Source organism: Leptonychotes weddellii, chromosome 4 (assembly GCF_054177405.1).
Source record: "Leptonychotes weddellii isolate Sample4059 chromosome 4, ASM5417740v2, whole genome shotgun sequence".
In the NCBI taxonomy this organism is placed as follows: Eukaryota; Metazoa; Chordata; class Mammalia; order Carnivora; family Phocidae; genus Leptonychotes; species Leptonychotes weddellii.
In genome coordinates, this window is record NC_138372.1 from 45,393,179 (window position 1) to 45,408,450 (window position 15,272).

At 40.4% G+C, this 15,272-nt stretch overlaps 1 protein-coding gene and 1 long non-coding RNA gene across 2 annotated transcripts in view; one reads left to right on the top strand and one right to left on the bottom strand.

The window, feature by feature from the left end:
* The first annotated feature begins 10,562 nt into the window (after positions 1 to 10,562).
* The window catches only part of NFIA (nuclear factor I A), a 368,371-nt gene continuing 363,661 nt past the window's right edge, over positions 10,563 to 15,272 (top strand). The window contains exon 1 of the mRNA XM_081816984.1: positions 10,563 to 10,705. Within this exon, the coding sequence (XP_081673110.1) occupies positions 10,703 to 10,705 (3 nt within the window). The 5' untranslated portion in view covers positions 10,563 to 10,702. The remainder of the gene's footprint in view (positions 10,706 to 15,272) is intronic.
* LOC145721047 (uncharacterized) lies at positions 13,307 to 15,270 on the bottom strand. The gene is made up of 3 exons (XR_014144518.1): positions 14,961 to 15,270; positions 14,096 to 14,371; positions 13,307 to 13,734 (listed from the first exon to the last, which is right to left on the bottom strand). It is a non-coding gene; the product is annotated as an uncharacterized LOC145721047 (long non-coding RNA).

Here is a 15,272-nt window from a genome sequence, read left to right on the forward strand (position 1 = left end):
TAATAGTAAGTGTAAATTTTGGAAGTGAATAGGACTAGTAGAAATACTTTGGCAGAGGACCAGTTGGAAAAATTTTGTTTCTATCTGCTATCTCACGACAAATTAAAATATGTTTGATTTATTGTCCACTTTATAGCTCTTGGGAGGACTAGCAAACTCATAGGAATAATGTTAAAACCAGAAACACCTACCATTCTTCAGCTTCTTTCTTGAAAAAGCACTTATTTTTTCAATATACCAAAAACATACCAAGCACCTCACAAACTTTAATTTTTCAGCTCTCAGCCTGGCCCTGCTTGTAACAAACTGGCCATTTCAAGCATCCTCGACAAACTAAACCACTCTTTATAATTGGTTCTCCTTGCTCTCATTTTGGTTTTTTCTCCTTGGTAAACACAAAGTAAAAACTACGCCAAACTGCCAAAAATTATTCAAGATAAATGCCATTCTTTCCAACATTATTTTACTGAACAGGACATTAGTAGTTGAATGAATCTTAATATCTTCAGTTAATCAAGGCATTATTCTTGCATATTAAAACTTGGGAGCATTTTCCAAATAACTCAGTTCTGTACTCATATGATCTTAGATAGAAACCACCCATTAAAAATAATGTCCTTCAGGGATCATTCATTGTTTCCATAGGTATACAATCTGCTGACACAGCACAACTCATAACTTTCACAGTAAAGAAAATAAGAGGTATATAAAAAAGGAAAACAGCCTCACTGTGTAATTTTCATTTTATAATATGACATTATTTATATAAAGAATATTATATAAAGCCAGAACTAGACTATTTGCATCCCAATTAAGGAAAAACTTTACCTAATCAAATATGATTTTAAGTTTTCTCATATAAGATAGTATATTAATATGTGATATTTAATTTTTTAACATTGTAGATAAAGGGATAATAATTTCCTATCAAAACTTTTTTAAACTGCCATAATTTCATGATCTTAAAATATTAATTGGCAAACTAATGACCTGGAGGTATTTATATACCACCAACCATGGTGAGTAGTTTTCCCAGTTTAGAGAAAATGGTGACTGAATATTTTTTATTGTAAAGAGAAGTATACTACAGTATTATTCTCCAAGATGAAATAACATAGATCTAAATATCTTTTCTTCCAGGTTAGGTTCTGGGACATCTTGACTAATTTTCCCACTTTCAAAGCAAAAGGGGAAAATGAGACAATGGAGTAGAGAAAAGATAGAGAGCTTGTCTTGAACCTATAGAATCCATTCTTCACACTGTTGTCAGAGTGATTTTTTTTAATCAAACCGATCTTGTTACTGCCTTCTTTAAGCCTTTCAATCACTCCCCATTAATGTCAGGATTAAGTCTAAAATCTGAAAGTTGGTCACCAGGCCCAGAATGTTCCCAACCCATATTTACACCTTCAGCTTCATCTTAGTACTGCTCTCCTACTGGCTTGCAGTACATTTTATTTCTTCTTTCAACCATCACCCCAGCCATCCTCCTCCCATTCCCACTCCCCCCCACCCCCATTATTCTTGTTTATCTTTGATGGTGGAAAAAAAACCTGCTCTGGCATTCAAAAAGCATTTACAAAATGAATGAATGAAGACATAAATGGATGAACCCACACACCAAAGGAAATATGTAGAATTATAGACCTTTAGAATTTCAAGGACTATGGATATCAACTATTTCAAAGATCATTTTTCAGATGAGGAAACTGAGAGTGGTCCTGATAATTCGAGGGACTTTCAAAGAGCACACAGTTAATAGGAGAACTGGGATTAGAATCCAAGATTCCTGATGCTCACAAAATCAAGTCCACAAATAAAACAAGTCATTAAAGAATTTGTTCAATTTTTTTCTCCAAAGATAAACTAAGATAGCTATTTTCTCCTAAAAAATTAAAAATAGAATTACCATATGATTAAGCAATTCCACTGCTGATGTACATACCCAAAAACATTGAAAGCAGGGATCTAAACAGATATTATATACCATGTTCATATTCACATTCACAATAGCCAAAAGGTGAAAGCAACCCAAGTATCTATCAATGGATGAACGGATAAACAAATGTAGTATATACATACCATGGACTATTTCTCAACCTAAAAGAGAAGGAAATTCTGGCACATGCTACAACATGCATGAACCTTGAAGATATTATGCTAAATGAAACAAGCCACTCACAATAGGACAAACACTGAATGACTCCACTTATATAGTCAAATCCATAGAGACAGAAAGTAAAATGATGGTTTCTAGGGGCTGGGGGAGAGAAGGGAATGGGACGTTATTATTTAATAGACATAGAGTTTCAATCTGGGATGATGAAAATGTTCTGGAGCTGGACAGTGATGATAGTTGCACAACAATGTGACTATAGTTAATGGCACTGAACTGTACACTAAAAATGCTTAAAATGTAAATGTTATGTATTTCTAATCACAATTCCAAAAAAAAATAAAAGATTACCATTTTCCAAAGGGATCTACCAGTATAGTTCCCTATCTCCCTACCCTGACCCACACAGGCTTTTTCTTTTCTTTTCTTTTTTCTTCTGTGATGTTTTTGGTTGACTTGTAATCTTTTTTTTTTTTTTAACTTGTAATCCTGATTCTTAGCCTACCAACTGAGTTTTGAGACAAGCTACCTACTTGTTTTTGCTTGTGTGTCCAACACAACAGCAGCCCCAATTCTGTAACTTCCCTTGCTGGAGTTCCCTTTCCTGATCCCATTTTGAGTCACCTTATCAAAGAGAGAGGTCAAGAGAGGCTGGAGAGCTAAAGGACATGGGCTGGAAAAGAGAGTCTGGGTTTTCCAGTTTCCATTTCCTTCCTCTCCATGCTATTTGGGGGAGGGGGGGGTATGATCTTAGGAATATCACAGTGAGTGTGAAAAACCCCAGGGTCAGAGGAGTCAACCTCAACTGGTTCTTTCCTTTCTTTGTTGCTGATTTTCTGGGTCTGTAGACACTGATGTCAAAGTAGGAACATTCTAATTTGCCGGGTACTGAGCACTAGTACCACTAGCCCAGGGAACTAAAGCTATAGTTGAGGAGTTCCTAAAATAGTAATTTTAGAAGCTGCCATCCTTCCCGCTCCCTCTGTCCTTATGCTGGCTGGAATTTCATCCAGGGATTGAGTACCTGGTTTGATGCGTCATAGCAAAGATTAGTCCTCTTCATGACAACCCTGGTCTGTCTGTATGTATGCAGTGGTGGTGATGGTGGGGGGCAGGAGGTTATGGGTTCGGTTTTCTCAGACCTCAGAATGTCTGTGTTGCTTCTGAACAACCCTTCTTGAATTTGAATTTTATAATCACATGAATATCATATATCTCATAAGTTTTTACCTTTTTTAAATTGATTACTAGGAAACTCAGAGTCAAATCGCAAATCAACCCTGAAAAAGTACATAGAATTTCATTGCACGTATTTTGGATACTAATCTTGGCCTTGATTTCACCTTATTTCTATCTTAATGATGTTTCTCTCTCTCTCTCTCTCTCTCTCTCATATATAGTTAGTGAGTTAGTTCATTCGTTCATTTGTTCATTAGTTATATTCATCCTACCTCTATTCAAAGAGGTTTTGGAGTGAAGATTTTGTGTGTGTGCTTATATGTATGCATTATAGATATGGATACAGAGATAGAGAGATAGATGATAGATAAACACACACACACACACACACACACAATCTCTACTCTAAAACCTTTTGGGACACTTGGTTGGCACAGTCAGTTAAGCATCTGCGATCAGGTTCAGGTCATGATCCCAGGGTCTAGGGATCCAGCCTGAGCCAGGCTCTCTCTGCTCAGCGGGGAGCCTGCTTCTCCCTCTCCCTCTACTCCTCCCCCTTCCTCATGCTCTCTCTTGCTCTCTCTCTCAAATAAATAAATACAATATTTTTAAAAATAAATAAATAAATAAAACCTTTTGCATAAATACAACTATCTATATTCTTTATTCTGTGCTGTATTAGAAACAATTGTTGGTGATATAGGCCTTCATGGAAGAGAAACCTACATTTATAACAGGTTCACATCCATGATTTCATTGAATCCTATCAAAACCCCAAGAAGTGGGGCTGATGATATTTACATTTTACTGAGAAGGAAACCAGAGGGAGAGATTGAACTGCCCAAGGCCACAAACAGCAGAGAACAGAGAACCAGTTCAGCTCACAGCTCTTAACACCAAGTTTTAGTTCTAGACCGTTGCTCTCAGCCCCACCCTCCCTTATTTTTCCGGAAAATTATCCTTGAACTGTCTGAACATGTTTGGGTAAATCTTTCAGGTACCAGCCTGGGTTTTATAGCCATCCCTTTGGTTTAGATGATTAACCATTTTCTCTCTCCTATCAGATTCACAATTTCTTCACTTGCCCAGGCCTCTTTTCAACTTTGATCCCAGAGATAGTCACTCCCTCCTTTCCCATTCCTGCAAAATATCCTCTGCATGATGGAATGAAACTGGCACTGGACTAGGGATTAATTCTTTACCAGCTGTGTGGCCATGAGCTCACTACTTCACTCTGCTAGTTTCAGTTTTGTAATCTGTAAAATGTGGTGGTTGGAGACTTCTGAGCTCCCTTTTAGTTTTCCTTCTATGAACTGTAAACTCATACTTTGTACCTGTGGCTTCAGTCAAGACACAGGCAACCTCTCTCTGACTATCCAACAGCTCAGTTGCATGACATCATCTGTGGTCTTCAGGCACCTCTGACTGTGGTGTGTGTCCAAGATAATAAGGATGGATCTGTGGGGTGGAGGGAACAGTGAGCTGTCATTCAATGGGTGTAAAGTTTCAGCTAGGCCAGACGAATAAGTTCTAGAGATTTGCTGTATGAGCAAAATGCCTATAGTTAACAATACAGTGTTGAGATGGTAGACTTAAATGTTCTTACCCCCAGAATGATGGCAGGGCGTGGGGCGGGGGGTGGGGGGGTGCGGTGCCAAGGAAACTCTGGGAGGTGTTGGATATATCTATTGTCTTGATTGTGGTTATGGTACCATGGTTGCTTGTGTATGTCCAAACTTATCAAATTGTATATATTAAATATGTGCAGTTCTTTGTATATCAATTGTACCTCAATAAAGCTGTTAAAAAGAAATGAGCCCATTTGTTTACCTTTGATTATGATAAGAGCCAGCTAAACATGAAAATGGTACTTAAAAAAGTTTGAAGCTTGAACTCTTTCCCAAGCCAGACATAGCCAGAGCTTTGGGGAGGAATGTGAAATGAGTTGAATTCTAGTCAACCACTCACTAAGTGAATGATGAGTGACTCCCTATAGTTTCCTGAGCCTTAGTTTCCTCATTTGTGTGGTGAGAAAGACAGTGCCTGACTCACCTATCCAGGAGGGTTAACAGTGATAACATGTGTGGAAGATCTGTAAAAAGCAAAGTCAACATCCTACTCTTTATACTTAAAATTTCCCCTTAGTGATAATGCCATGCCTTGCATCAGCCACACTCCTGAGCCTGTATTACATCAGAGTGCAAGGCAGGAAAAGGTAAGCATTTGTTCATCTCTCCATTCACCCATTAATTTACCAAATATCTATTGAGAATTATAGCAGTTGGCTTGTAAGGACACAAGGATGAATAAAGGCATTGCACTTTCACGGAGCTCATAGTCTAGCAGACAAACACAGAAAGAAATAACTAACATCCAATATGAAGATAACTGTCCTAGAGATGAGTATAAAATGTTAAAGAACACCCAGGAGGGATTGGCCAATTCTGCCTGGGGGAGTTGGGAAGCAGCATTAAACTGGTTCTTGAAAAAATAAATAAATAAAGAATGGAACAGGGAGAAAACATTAGGGACTTCTGGGCAGAAAAAAAACCCACACAAACCCAGAAAGAGAGGGATGGACATGCATGCTGTGTTCATAAAGTGGTGAAAATAGAAAAGTGACTCCTTTAGTGTCTCTGGGGTGAGGGGTAGTAGAGAGAGATTAGGGAGGAGGAAAGTCTGGAAAAGGAAGCTGATAATAAAATCAATAGGAGAAATGGGTGGACTTTTTGTGTTTTTTAGTTTAAATAAATTGAATTTTTAAAAATTATAAAAGAAAAACCCAAAACCCAAATGTATTTTGTATTAAGCTGGGGAAAAGCCATAAGCTTTCAGAGAGGAAACGATCCAAAGGTACCATGAAATTGTTTTATAATCTTGATGATGATAATGATGATGATGGTGATTATAGTCAAGGCTGAGCTGCTGAATAAGAGATCTCCAAACATTGGCTTAAGGACGCCTGGGTGGCTCGGTCCCTTAAGTGTCTGCCTTTGGCTCAGGTCATAATCCCAGGGTCTTGGGATTTAGTCCCACATCAGGCTCCTTGCTCAGCAGGGAGCCTGCTTCTCCCTCTGCTTGCCGCTCCCCCTGCTTGTGCTCTCTCTCTCCTCTCTCTGACAAATAAATAAAATCTTAAAAAACAAAACAAAACATAGTGGCTTAAATATGATCTATGCTAGAGAAGCAGCTCTGCTCCATAAGGTCACTTAGGGACCCAGGTTCCCTCCATCTTGCTGCTCCCTTGTCTCCCAAGTCATTGTCCCTGGTCTCTGTAATTGAAGTTGAGTCTCTAACATGACCTCATTGCAGTCTTTGGAAAGGCCACAAGTTTAGGACAAATTTATTTTAAGCAAATGATGTGGAAGGTTGACTCAATAATTCTTCTCCATTCTATTGTGATCTTAATCATGTGTCATGCCTGTCTGCAAGGATGGTTAGGAGACATAGGCTCTAAACTGTTTATTTATGCATCCAAGAATAGAGAGAGACAGATTTGGGGGGACAATAGTCTGTCAAAACTTGCTGATTAGGGAGGCTCATCAATTCATAGATTTACATTTGCTTCTAGTATTTATCATTTATTTTGTCATGTTGGCCCTCTAAATGCCAGTGCTGATTACTTAGCCTAAAAAGTGCTTTGGATGATCTAGGATTTACCTGGTCAAATCAAGAAAATGTGAAACGTATCCCTGTGGTCAACATTCAACTTAGTTCACAAATTAAAAAATACATTATTAGAAAAATACTGCAATTTTGAATCACGTTGCTAAATCTGTAAGACTCTGATGTTGTAGTCTCCATATCAATGCCCTGCAAGAGGATTAAGTTTTTATTTGGGTCAACAAAGCAGAATTCCTGGAAGAGCCTACTATTTTCAAGGCATAAAGCCAGCCTACGTGGAAACATGAGGCTCTCAATGGGGTTGGCAACCCAAAGTCACGCTATTGGATGTGCAGCTGATTTTCCGTGGCACGGTGGGGCTAACGTTCCTGGAATGCAAATTCATAGGGTGAGAAAAGTCAATATAAACACTCAATCCATGTGTGCTGTTGTTACTGTTATGGGTATTATTTTAAAATTATTTAATATTGGTAGGTTTAAGGATATAAAAGTGGGGTAAGGAAACCTCCTTCACTAATAGGTCTTGTTATATACCTTGTGGGTATTTGGACTTGGGGGAGTCTGGAAAAACTGCACCCCTAAATTGTCCCTGTTAACCAAAGTCTCTAAAAACTAATATTAATGGTGGGTCTCTCTTGCTTTCTCTCCTTTCTCCCACCCTTTGCTCTTCCCTCCCTTTTTCTCTCTCTTGCTCATTCATTCCTTCTGTGCATAGTTCAGGATTTCATCTTCTCTCACCTCTAATTGGTGTCTTTGCCTCCTTTGCTGGAATGATCTTTCTAATCTGCAAAGTTTACTTTGCATATCTTTTGGTTAAATACCTTTGATGTCTCCCCAGTCCCTCAAGTGAAAGTTTAAACAGCTCACAAGGTTCTCCACTATCTTGCCTCAGCCTGACTTTCTAATTTCATCTCTAGTTACTGTGATGCAAGCTAATACTAGCTAGAGCAACTAGCCACAGTTGAGTACATCCCCATTCTCTGGCCCAGTGCATACACTGACATCATTGTGCTTTTCTGGACAAGAATGCCCTGCCTCTCCTTTGTCCACCTGACAAATGCATACTTCTGGCCCAAAGCAATGTCATTTCCTCTTTTTTAGCCTTCTATGACTCGCCTTATATATATACTCAGGCAAAATCAGTTATTCCATCATCTGTATTTCTATTGCCCTTTATGTATATCTAAGTTGGACACAGCACTTGTCACATTATTATTTATTTTTGGGTCTTATCTCTTCCATGGGACTGAAAGCTTCTTCTTCGCTGTGTCTCCAGCTCTTAACACATTCAATGTGCCTGGAATATGGTACATATGAAACAGTAATAGTGGTATTACTATAGCTACAATATATTGAGCACAGCTAATGGATTAGGTAAATTACATATGTTACCTGAATATCTCCCATCTTCCATACAAGAAATCTAAATCTTACAGAGGTTAAATAATTTGTCTGGAGTCACACAGGACTAACATTAATACCTATGTTGGACCCCAAAGCCTATACGCTACTGTTGTGGACTAGATGGAGATATAAAAGGTCACTTTGGAAATGGTGCTAACCCACCACATTAAACTGAGTTAATGAACTACAGACACGGACACGCAACTCGCTGTTACACCTACTAACAAGGCCTGACTTGCTTAGCATTGGAGATTATTCAGACCATGGCATCTACAAAGCAATGCAGTACAAGTTGGTACCTCTTGCGCATTTGAAAGGCTCTTAGCTCTTGACAAGACAATCCTCCATTCCCACTATAGGTTGATGTCCTATTTTACAGGTGTTATGTAACCATCTCAAGGTCACACACACGGCCTAGCACCAGCTGAACAAGACCTAGAGGTTTTTTGGGTTAAAAAAAAATTTTTTTTTCTTTTTACTTAAACCACTACATCCCATTAAGTGTATTTCTAGAGTGAAAGTAGTATGCCAAGTTGAAATAGATGCTCAGTATAGGGGGCCAGGATTAAATGCCACAGACTTTCTAGAGCAAGACAATATCTGAATCTGTAAGAGGCAGACCAGAAGAGCAAAGCTTTTCTACCACCACTGGTGGCCACAGTACCATACCTTTCAGTAATGCTGCATCAGTTAGCTTGTTGTAAAGTGCAAGCCTAAAGCCAAAAAGGTGGTTCAAAACAAAATAGGAGGTTTCTCTAACCTCTAATTTAACTGTGCGAGGTCCTGTTATTAATTAATAGATACCTACACCAAGGACAGTTAATAAAATCAGACAACTGCCAGCTTGCTTCCTATTCCTCTTGACTTCTTATTGGATAATTTTTATCAAGTGAGCTAAGCACACATTTTCCTGTAACTCAGTTATTCAGCAAAACGTCCAAAGCTACTTAACTGACGCAAAACAAACAAACGCAATAGCCCTGGTTGTGATGCTTTCCATTTAAAGGGACACTCCCTTCCTTTGGAGTCGTCTCCCCCCCGCCCCGCTCCCCCCCCCCCCACTGCACCAAGGGCTAGTCTGTTTAAAACAAACACAGAAAAGGTCGACATTGAAATGGGTTAATGAAATAAGATGAATCAGTTAGATGAAGGACTTAATGTTCCAATAGCTACTATTAACAGCCTCCCCCCCTCCCCATTTCAAGCTTCCAAACACAGCCCTTCTCTTGGGGCGATAGAAGGTGGAGGGGGGCGTCAAACTTGTGGAATCCCGGTTTTGTAAGGATATTGGCATAGTGGATGCTTGGCAATTAAGCTAGAATTTCACTGCATCTCCTCCTTTAAAGGAAAAACTTTATTCTTGAGGGAGCCCACCTAACAATTTTTTCAATCATCTGCGAGAGCAGAACCAGTCTTTTCCTTTCAGAATCTAGAGTAGAAGCTTTATTTCACTGCAAGTTCTCTGTGACATTTTGCACTCTCGTGATTTAATGCACCACAGAGGATCTTTAACTCTTGGTCTACACCAGTGCAAATAAAGGTTAAATCTCTCACTAACCGTCATGAACCAGCCTAATAACTCACGAGACTATGGAAAAAGAAACCGAGAAAGCAGGTGTGCAGACTTGATTAAAACGTGCAAAACCCGCACAACCGCAGGCAAATGTACTTTATCCTCACATATCCCTAGTACCGGCTGCAAGGACCGCAAGCAGGGGAACTTCTACCGCGCCAAATACACGATCCTGCGAGCAGGGCCTAGTAACACAGGGGCTTTTCTTCCGAACGGTGTCCCGACCGGAGCTTGCGCTGAATGCCGGGGCTCCCATTGGCCACGCACCGTGGGGGAGGAGGAGACTGGCGGGGAGAGAGACGGGAGGAGGGGAGAAGGGGGCAAGGCCTTTTCCTTGCCCCCTCCCGGCCCCCTCCGCAGGCAGCCGCCGGCGCCTCGTGCGTGGTTACTATGCAAATTGCAGCGATTGCGGAAATAAACAAGGGGGTAGGGAGAGGAGAGAGGGACTGCGAATCGATTGCAACTTCTGCAAAGTCTCGTACAATCCAAAGCACACAAGGCAAAACCAGAGAGAATCTGAGAACCAGCCAGCCCGGGTTGGATTGCTATCAAAAGAGGAGAGAGAGACAGTGAGAGAGGCAGAAAGCGCGCATTGCAATTGCAAAAGCCTTCTGATTTGGAGTTAAAAAAAAAAAAAATCTCCAAGAAGCCTGCAATTGGCCAACAGCTTTAAAAAAAATCTCTTCCGGGTTTTCAACGGTTCCAAGTTTATTTAGATTTTTTTTTAATGCCAAAAAAGGGGGACAACAAATGAAGCAATTCGTCTGAACATTTTAAAGTTTCTCACGTACTCTTTTTACATTGCAATGGTACGTGGTACATCTTAAACTTTCTATTTTGCGTTTATACGATGTGTGTTTTATAAACAACAATAATGGTAGAATGATTTTGTATAAATGGCTAGGACTTTAAAATTTCTCTGGCTTGCATATGCATTTAAGTGATTGCTGGGTGAATGTCTATTGTGATGGTTTTGTTTTAAAGATGTAGCTTTGTGGATGGTTTTTTTTTTTTTTTTTTTTTTTTTTTTTTTGCTATGTGCATCAGAGACCGGGTTTCCTTTTTTCTTTCCCCGAGATTTGAAAAAATTGCTGAGCTTGATAGATTTTTTTCCTCCTAGCGCTTGCTCGGTTCCAGAAAGGGGGAAAAAAATCCTGTACGTGCTCTGTTCTGTAAAAAGACGTCTGGCCTCAGCAGTCAACCTAACTCGAAAAGAAATGTCTGGACCCGGAGAATAATTGACGATTCGATCCTCTAATCAATGGGACAACATGGGAGATTGACAAAAGCTTTATCCAATCATGAGGAGGCTTGGGTGTACAGTGGTTCTCAGTAGCCAGAGGGGGCGGGGCAGAAAAGATCTGAAGTTCTCTGCGGCTCTGAAGGGGATGGTGTGGTTCAAGCTGTCAAAGCTACAAGCTCTTCCGGATTTAGCAAGCACAATAGGAAAGAGTTTTTGAGTTTAAGAAAAAAAAAAAAACCTGGGGAATTTTTGCATGAATTGTAATGCCTTCTTAATTGCCTTTCCAGAAAAAGTTAGAAAAATTCTTCTAGATAAATATTAACTTTGCATTATTATATTTTAAATTCAGGGAAGCTGTTAACTGTTGTGGAATGGGAGATTCAACTTTTAAAAATGCGTGGCTTAAAAACTTGCCTGAACTACAGGACGGTATTGAGCTTTGGGAAGTAACATATTGAATACGCAGCATTGCAGAACTTCCGTGGTTGTCTTAGAAGCTTTGACTTTTCAAGTACTTTGAAGGAATAGGCATGCCTCTCTTCTTGAACTCTAAACAACAGTTTTAAGGGAGAGAGAATGTTTCACAGGTGGACTGACAGCTATTTTATACATTTGAAAGGAAGAGGGGGAGAGAGTGTTTTGTCTCCACTTTTCTTGAATTCTGCTCTTTAAATATATGATCAGTAGCAAATAGGATATTAAGACTGGCCAAGTTCACATTTGTTCTTGTTACCACAACAACCCCTGTAGAGGGTGTGTGTGGAAGATTGCTGACTTGCTAACTCTTAGTTGGAGTCTGGCCTCTTGGACAAGTCTTTGATACCAGTCCAGTGGAAACCAACTGCAGTAGCTTGTCTTGGAGACAGTAACTGGCAGCCTCTGACTAAAGCATATCCATCTCTTCCTTCCCTCTGAGCACTGTAGACACCTAATTCTGTTGGGAAGTGAATGGAATATAGTATGGGCTCTTTCCCATCTTTGGATTAAATTCCCATCGAGCTATTTCCCAGGGCTTTAGGCCTTTTAATCAAATCTGGTTTGGAAATTTGACATTAAAATCCACTTGGATGCTCAGTTCAGTGACATTATTCAATTTAGTATTATATGCATCTAAGAAAAATCTGCACACAAGTGACCAGTAGGTCAAAAAACTAGAGAAAAAGATTGGAAAATGCTAGTGATAAAGTTAGGCTTGGTAAGAACTACAGAGTTAATGGCATTGTCACTTACGAACCCCAATTTTATCTTCACTGCTTTGGGCATTAAAATCTAAATCATATTAATAAGATCTTCCTATCAAGTAACCTCCAAAATGAGAGGTATTTGAGCTGTACATATAAGTGAAACCTTATTGACGTAATTTATATATCTAAGAGGATTTCACTAAAGCTGGCAAGGTAACATTTCTGCAAATAAAACACAGTAAATGCAAGGCTGGGCTCTGTGCCAGGAAGAATATGGATAGCAGAGAGCATGACAGGAGCCTCCTTTGCGCAAAGACAATCCCATTTCAAGGCAGCCTCCTAGCACTTGCAAAATAAATGATTGGAGCGGTTATTTCCAATAAGGGGTTTATCCTTCCTAACAATGGGTCATTTATATGATTGCAGTAAACTAGTTTTTGTACTTCACCTGTTTCCTACAACTGTTCTACTATCCTTTCTTCCTTCTCTCCTCCTTCCACCCCTGCTCTCTCTCAAGTGTCTTAGTGTCTTTGTGAACTCTGGACAAGGATTTACTTTTGCAACTTGGGAAGAGGGGAAAGAGTTGGAAATGTTTTTTACCCCCAGACTGCCCTTTGAGGAACATCTGTTTCTTTGTGTGTGTGTTTAAATTTATGCCGGTTGGAGAGAAAGTTACCAGAAGCCTTTCTGTAACTGTAACTCTTCTACTGTATTTTTCTCAGTCTTGTTTCCAAAGGCTGTAGTTGGAACTGTGCTTTGTGGTGTTTCCCCCGCCTTCCCCCCCTCCACCCCATCCCGCGGGGGAGGGAGCGGGAGCTGGCGGAGATAGGAGAGAAAGCAGGAGCGGATGTGAAGGGCTTTGGTGCTGAACTTGGATCCAGCCCTTGCCTAGAGGGCGCAAACAATCGTCCCATATCCAAAAGTCTTACGAAGGGCGCCAAAAGTTACTTAAGATAATATTGCTAACCGCAGAAAGCTGGAAATCGCGGGCACATTCACTGCTGCAACAAAAGAAGTTTTTAAACTAGAAATATCAGCATTAAATTACTTTTCCCTATTTTTAAAAACCAGGGCGATGTGCCAGTCCTTTTTTTAAAAAAAAATCCTTTTCTTTTTCTTGAGATTCAGTTAAAAGTAAGAATCTTTCTTGTTTTGGAAAGAGGCAAATGTGAAGTCTATCTTTTAATACAGCAAAAGAAAGATTTTAATCTGCTCTGGAAGAGAGCTTCCCAAGAGTACACATGGAACAATAACTTCTCACTGTGCCTCAGTTACATGTTGGGACCGTCAGCCAGAAACTTCTATCGAGGAAACTTGGAGCGAGTTGAAGTTATAGATCCCAGCAAAGGTTTTCATGGCCAGGGAAGTTGTCTCTGTAACTCGGCTTAGCTTTTAGGACATTTCTCTTCTACTGAAATTGAAGAGGAACCAAGGAAAAGCAGTTGTTTAGTTGGGGAAAATGGGACTCTCTCATTAAAGATTTAAGTCATTATCTCCCCTTGCCCCTTAAAAAATAATTTGAGAGATTTCCAAGGATATTTAGGAGCAGGGTGTGTGAAGATGGTCTCAAGCATTCAGAAATTATTTTAGCCATAAAGTAACTGGAGAGCAAGCATAAAATGATTTTAGACAGATGCAGAATATTTCAGAGGACTGTATTTTGCTTTCTCCAGTAACATTTTTCTTGCCCCTTACTTAAGAAAGGGGGGGTGTGTGCGGTGGAGGAGCGTAGTCTGAATGAGAGTGGCCTTAGCAGGTCACCTCACACTCACGTGCAGAGTGGGCATTCCTACAGGAGTTTCCTCTTTTCCGAGGCTCTCTGGCTATGTAACCTCTCCCAAGGTGCAGATTCCCCTGTCTGTGTGCCAGTGCCTTTCACCCTGATCTTTCCTTTTGGAATTTTGAGAAGGATTCGCAAGTGCAGCAGGCTGCAAACTAGAGTTAGGAAGAGGAGGAGGAAGAGATGGGCTGGGGGTCAGGAGGAAGAAGGGTTTTTTTTGTTTGTTTGGTTTCTTTTTCTTTTTCTTTTTTCCATCAGGGAAGAAAGCCTGGAGAAAAAAAAATATGAGGTTAAAAAAACTGGAAAAGCAGGCTTATTGGCAACTTGCCAAACCCTAAAAACCACCCCCCTTTTCTGCCAAAACAATACTTTAGCAAACCTAAAATAATTGCAGGAAGCTCTTTTCCATTTTAAGAACGGTTACCTGGGGGAGGAAAAAAGAGGGGATTCTTAAAAGGCACCCTTCCAGAGGTGTCCCAGGAACAGGGACGGTAATGAGAGCCTGTGTCCAGTTTTGGGCACGCGTTTTGTGGACCAGAATATCTCTCTTCCCTTAGGGGACATCCCTTTCACATTTTTTTTTTTTTCCTCCTAAAAAGAAAAAGATGTCACAGCTAAACCACTGTTGTTTCTAAACGTGATAGAACTTTTTCTATGGCGTCTGTGTTCAGACCCACTAGTTTCACAGTCCTGGGAGGGAGAACGCTCATTAATCTCCGCCTCCTTTTCTCCAGACACCCCCCCTCACCCCCCAAATCCGGTGACTCTTCTGTGTGAAATTATTCCCCACCACCCCCGCTTCTGAATGCCACAGGACTGAAGCTGCACAAAGTTTGCAGGATTTTGTGCATAATTACCTCTACCGACGATCTATTCCCACAGAAAGCTCCGTTGGAGAGATTACAATGCTTTGAGCCGTACCGCATTTCAGAGGGGGAAAAAAAAAGTTACCTAGGAGGTCTGATTTTTTTAAAATTTGCATACATGCAAATTTGCCCCCCGGCCTTCTCCTCGGTTTTCTACGTGCCCACACAGTGAACTGGGAGCGCAGGGCAACCTGGCAAAGTTGCCCAAGTCCTCCACCGAGGTCCGCGAAGGTCTGCGGCGGGGCTTGGGGGATGGGGATGAGGAAAAGTAGTTTTGTTTGCTTAAGCACATCCTGTGGCAGC